This window comes from Apaloderma vittatum, unplaced genomic scaffold (genome assembly GCF_000703405.1).
Source record: "Apaloderma vittatum isolate BGI_N311 unplaced genomic scaffold, ASM70340v1 scaffold6842, whole genome shotgun sequence".
Classification (NCBI taxonomy): Eukaryota; Metazoa; Chordata; class Aves; order Trogoniformes; family Trogonidae; genus Apaloderma; species Apaloderma vittatum.
The window spans coordinates 2,162-8,269 of record NW_009705177.1 but is presented as its reverse complement, the minus strand read 5'-3'; the positions used below and the strand labels follow the sequence as shown (position 1 = coordinate 8,269).

The following is a 6,108-nucleotide window of genomic DNA, read 5'->3' as shown; positions in this document are numbered from 1 at the left end:
TAGGGAGGCGGTGATCCTCCATCCTGGAGACGTGCCCTGCCCAGCGCAGCTGCGTCCTCAGCAGCATGGCCTCAGTACTGGTGACCTCTGCACGTTCAAGGACAGTAACAATAGTCACGTAGTCACTCCAGTGGATGTTTAGGATTGTACGGTCCTCTGTGGTCACCTGGATCAGCACACATTGGCATAAAGCACTCGACAAAGAAGGAAGCATTGAAGTGTCTTCACTCACTTGAGATGAAAATATTTCTCACCAAAATGCAAGATCATGGTGAAGTGACTGCTTTTTCAGTTCCAGACTTCTGTTTGCCACCAGGAAGAGCCTGAGCAAAGGCACCGGCCCCCAAACAGGCTAATAACAGCAATTACATGTTTCCAGAAGCAAAGGTATTGAATACCCTCTGGATATGACCCTGTTCCTTTTGAGTCAACAGACAGAAACATGAACTATAAGTGACTCATCATTCTGGTGGAGATACTATCCTGCCTCCAGACCTGAAAGTGAATCTCAAACCATACCCCACCTGTTACTTATTTTTTGGTTTGATACAGCTTAAAAACTGTATTCCTGCAGCTTCAATTAGTAAGACTAATGTGACTGGAGAAGGTCTAAACCCTCAAAGAATCTGTGTTCAGGTTTTCTTGCTCTGACAGCCCTTAATCCCTCTGGATGGGGTTTTATAGGTGAAACATGTGGAGTCTTCAGTCAACTAAGACTTTATACAAACAGTGAGTAAGGAGAACCAGATACAATCATGATTGTTATCGAGTAACAAAATGAAGAACCTCAGGGGTTTGGTTTTCTTGGTGTATTTCGAAGAACAATCCACAGGCCCATGGTAAATCTATTACAAAGAGTTTTTTCAACAAGATAAGTTTCACTTCATGCATACAAAGACTTCAGACCAATCTTTCTATGCGATGCTTTGAGCAGGTCCTGCAACACTTTCCCTGCACTTTTACAGAGATCTGACGCAGACAACTGACCTCTCCTTGCTGTGCCACATGTGAAGACCTCTTTTTTCTGCTGTCAGTCAGATGAGTTGTTTGCCTGCATTTCACACTGATACTAATCCTCTCCTTCTGAGGAATCGTGTACTCCCTTTACCTCTACTTTGCTTACCTTTATCTTCCTCCTTGATTCTCCCCAAATAATAATAGACTAAAAAAGAGAGTCATTAAAAAAAGTCCTACAAGTGTCTTGGTCATCGCCATCTCTATCCTAGCAATCCAGATTTCAGGGCTAGAGAGAGACCATCACTCCATGTCCAACTGCTCCTCAACCTCCTTGGTTGTTATCATGTCTGGTGGCTATCAAGAGCCAGTAAGAAGATATTCACTGTTCTTCTGCATATGTCTGTATGAATTTCTCTGTGCACTGCAGATTAAAAAGGCTTTGCAGTGTGGTCTCCTCCTCCACTAGACTGCAAGGACTGTCCACTCTCAATGGCCAAAAGCTTGTTTCTGTTCCAGTTAAGGATCAAGCTAAGCTTTATCAGAATAAATTGTCAGGTGGAACACTTATCTTTAGAGACAAAAAGCAAACTACTGGCTCAGAGGGAGCAAATACATGACTCTTCTATCCCACGTCATGACTGTCTCTCTTTACCACTGTTCTTTATAAACCAGCATCTCTGTTCTGACACCTCAGATACACACAAGAAACCTCTTGAGGGAATTAAGCCTGAATGGAAAATCCCAGAAGAAAATAGAGACAACAGAAGAGTGAAGCATAATCAGACTAAATTTCATCAATGACAAACCTGAAAATGAGTCCTGTCAAAACACTCAACTATATAATCATTTTGTCAGCTTTTTTACTGACAAAGAGGAGGACATCTTAGTGTTAAAATAAGAAAATAGGCAGAGCATACCATAATCTCTTTTTTCCATTCATCTATCTGCAGATAGTTTGCTTCTTGAATTGTGCACTGGAGTACACAACTCATTTTGCTTTCAGCTAAGGGTTATTCAGTTCTGATTCCAGAATAACTGGAAATTTCAAAAATCTTGTTCTTCAAGGACTGAGGCCCTGGGCACCCTCTGGGAGTGCAGAGACCACCAGAGAGGCCGGGAACCCAAGAAGTGGCTGCTCCAAAAGAAGCTTCCAACTGATAAATTCAAGTGTTGAGAGAGATCTCCCAGAGCAGAAGAAACAGCAGGTAAAGGTGTTCAGCCTTTGAAGATTGCCCAAAATTGAAACATACATTTTATTGGTAGGAAAAAACCAAAATCCACAGTGCAAACTTGTACTCTTAAATGGAAGGGAAATGGGAAGGTTTCAGTTTTTCTGAAATACAACCTGGTTTTGATAATCCTTCAGAGCAACCAGACATCCAGAACAAAAGTAGGGCAAGTTGCTGCAAGTTGGTTTCTTTACACCAAGAGCTTCAAGGTCCTACCTCCACTCTTATACCACAAAGAGCACTGTCCTAGGACACAAACCTCTGACAGCACTTCTGACACAGCACAAGGAAATCCATCCATTTCAATCACAACTACAACTCAATCCCTCCAAACTGTAATCTAATGGCTCCTTAAGCATTTCTTATGGAACCTTCTAGCTTGTCAATATAGTGAGGGGCTAAGTGAGTCAGAGTATTAGAAAGAAGCTGAGCTGCTTTGCAAATAAAAGCAACACTGCTCAGAAAGCAGAAGAAAAAAGCCGTCTTAGGAAACTTAGGAAAAATTGGGCCTAATAATCCCTGTTGTCCCTCTACGTGCACCCCTGCCCTCGCACTGTGGGGCCTAACCTACTCTCACCTGAGCTTAGCAAGGCTCCTTAGTCTCACTGACATCACTGTGCTCCCCCAAAGGCGCTGCTCTGCCCATTTCCAACAATGGTTAACTCGCCAAAATCTGCAGAGCGATGAGGTTGTACGTACCTTGCAGAGCACCAGGAGACAACCCAAGCCCTGTTTTCCTGCAGAAGCTGCTGCAGGGCAGCTGCTGGCCCTGGGTACAAACAACAGCCAAACACCTCCAGATGTTCCCACCACAGTGAGAACTAAAGCTCTGTGTTAATAGCTGTGATAATGCTCCTTCCCTGGGAACTTGTTAAGCACGGAAGTTGATGTACAACCATTAGAAGGATATTAATTAACAGTGGCCCTCAAACAGCATCTGCAGCTGCTAGTGCCTGGCTCAGTGGAAGGGTGAGTGACTAAGCATGGGCTTAGGAGATTAAGATGAGGCACCCAGCCTCTACTACAAGCTCTGACTCAGCTGTTCAGACGCACTTCTTGTGGGCAGTCAGCAGGGTATTTACAAGGAAACATCACTTACCATCAAGCTATCATGGAGGAAGTGTGGGAAGAAGGGCCCTGCATCCATTTCTGCGACAGCACCAGTCAGCAAATTAACATGGGTTGCATCATAAAAGTATGACTCCTTAAGCTATTAGTCATGGCTGACAAACTAGGAGACTTACAGCTATCAGCAGGTGACTATGGCACAAAATTCAAAATAAAGGCATTGGGTAACAAGAAGTCATTCCCTCGAGAGAAAGGGGCGGCAACGTATCCAGGTCTGCAAGGAGGAGTTTCCATCCACACAAGCCGCCTGCATTGCGAGATGTCCCAGCAGCCCCGATTGGCCTCTGTGGAATGTCTGGCTGAAGCAAAGTGGAGCACTAACTCAGTAAGGAAGCATTCAGGCTGGAAACCGGTAAGTCTGACTTTAATATTCATGAAACACAAGATCGTTGGGTCAAGGTTATGAGTGGAGCTAACTGGAGAAGGCAGTAGTAAATCCTTAGTGATTTGAGTCAGCAAACAAATGAGAGACAGCCCTGAACAGTCTTTCAGAGGAGATAACACAAGCCAACTGGATAATAAAAGCTGAGGTATGGGATACACCAGCAAAATCCAGAAATACAGGCACTGCAGGTCTCAGACCTGAGCTTCCTCTAACACCAGGTTCTCTCTGCTCCGAGGTGCCAGGGGGGTTATTTGCTGGGGCAAGTAATAAAAATGTTGGGGAAGGCAGCACTTAACACCCCACATTTGCAGAGCTCCAACAGCATTTCTTACTTTGGCACCAGCACTGCCTTAGCTGGACGATGCTGCCTCTCGGGTTGAGTCAGCTGCAGGCACTGGCACGGCATTTACTCAGAGTTTGTAACTCCCGACAAAGCTCACCTAACCACTTTGGGCCAGCCCAAGTATCTTAGTACCTACTGCACTTCTTATGCATAAAGTAAGTCTGTGCCTTCAACATGACGATGCTTTATGCAGAACAGTGGGAGCCAGCTCACAGTTTGCAAGGGAACAGCCTGTGGAAGCACACTAGAGCAGGCTGAAGACAGGGTTAAGCCTGTCAGTACCGGTGATGAATTTAATCTCTCTCAAAATGCCTCTCTGCCATGAGTTTCCATGCACAATTGCTCAGATATAACAGAATAAAAATACAAAATGTTTTTACTACTCTGTTGTCCTAAAATAAGCTTTTGATACAAGCATTACATCAGTTGTTGTGTCTTGTATCCTGGTTTTAAAAGTTCCTGGCTAAAGCCAGGTGAGGCACTCAGCTCCAGGGCAACACAGCAACATTAACATTACTTGCATCAGATAACTGGTGATATTTGTTATTACAGCATGACAGATCCTTTATTTAAAAGCAGAAAATACCTTCTCTAGTACTACCCTCTTTGGAAGTAAGGGAAAGAAAACATTCTCTCTAAAAATAGAGAGTTAAGTCAAAGCCAAGGACTATAGCAAAGAAGAAGAGCAAGAAAAAAGAGGCAAAGGCAGGCCTCTACATGGGGACAATTCTTCCAGGAGAAGGAGATCTGTACCTACTTTATGCAGCCACAGGGGAATGTTTTCTAAGTTGTTCTGGGATGGTTGCTTCTGCTGCACAGCTGCCCAGCAGTAGGAGTCCACATAAGCAGCCTGACGCCAGGAGAAGGAGCTGGGTGCAAAACAGCTTATCTGTGCACCTGGGAAAACAAAGCAAAAGTTAAAAAAAAAAGAAAAAAAGTTTTAAAAAAATCAAGTTTAGGAAGAAAAGTTGACACTCGGGATTTTGCAGCAGCCGAAGTTATTAGGGTAAGCAATTGAACAAAGCACAGCAGCTCCACAGGGAGGAGTCCTGGAATTCTCACTGCACTCAAAGGGTTAGACTCTCACTGGGACTCTCTGATGTCTCCTAAGGGTTGAGACAGTGTATGAGAAATACCTGTCTTTTAGGCCTGTTTTCTTAAGTTTAGGGGGGGGAACCAAGACCTGTCTCACTCACGCTTGACTCAGGTTGGCCAAAAGGAAACCAGCAGATACAAAGCGTGATCAGATAAGGCTGGTTTCCCAAGGAAACAACTACCATCATGTCCCACCATGCCGCTGTGTTTCCCAAATGCACAACCTACCTCTTAACGTTTTTCAAAACAAGACTCACACACTGTCCCCGCAGCCCAGCAGCCCTTGCAGTGACGCAAGGGCAAGTTCGGCCCAGGGTGCTGCCCATTTCTCTGCTTCTGAAGCTGTGCATGAGTTTTGAGGGGTTCAGGTTACACGTGTGAAAACAAGGACTGCCTTCTGGCAGAGCCATCGTGGCCTCCAGCACCTCTAAAGGGCGCCAGACCGCTCTGCACCAGCCCAGTGACATGCGTGCCATCATCATTCCCACTCGCTTCCAGCACCTCTCCAGCTGCTCAGGAGCTTCAAATTAAGATCACTAACTGACAGCTAGAGCGGCTAATTAGCCAGCCCCAGCCTCAGGGGCAAATTCTGCTCTGACCAGCTACAGGCACCAGTTGAGTCTTCCTGCAACACACCTCAGAGAGGAAGAGTGGCTGTCGCATGTGGAGTATCGGTGGCTCCGTGAATGAGAGCTAGTAAAACAGGATGAGGGGGTTTATTTTCCAGCTGAAGTTTTGGTAGTGAAAGGAAACAAATATTCCTAAATGGTGAAACAAGATAGACGTTTCACCAAACCATTACACAAAGTGAAGACAGCTCTTCCACAAACATCCCTCTTCCAAGAACAACCTCCAATGCTTCCTCAAACACAACACCAACACCAGAAGAGCAAGAGGCGGGGAAATATTGCCACTTATTTTTTCTGATTATATTCATCAAAATTACTGCCAATGGCATCACTGAGTCCTTT

The 6,108-nt window shown here is 44.9% G+C and overlaps 1 protein-coding gene across 1 annotated transcript in view; it reads right to left on the bottom strand.

Moving 5' to 3' along the window:
- PANX1 (pannexin 1) overlaps nt 1-4,939 on the bottom strand; it is a gene marked incomplete at both ends in the record, with an annotated part of 13,663 nt that extends 8,724 nt beyond the window's left edge. The window contains one exon of the mRNA XM_009865292.1: nt 4,800-4,939. Coding sequence (XP_009863594.1) covers nt 4,800-4,939 — 140 coding nt within the window. The remainder of the gene's footprint in view (nt 1-4,799) is intronic.
- Between the last annotated feature and the right edge of the window lie 1,169 nt (nt 4,940-6,108).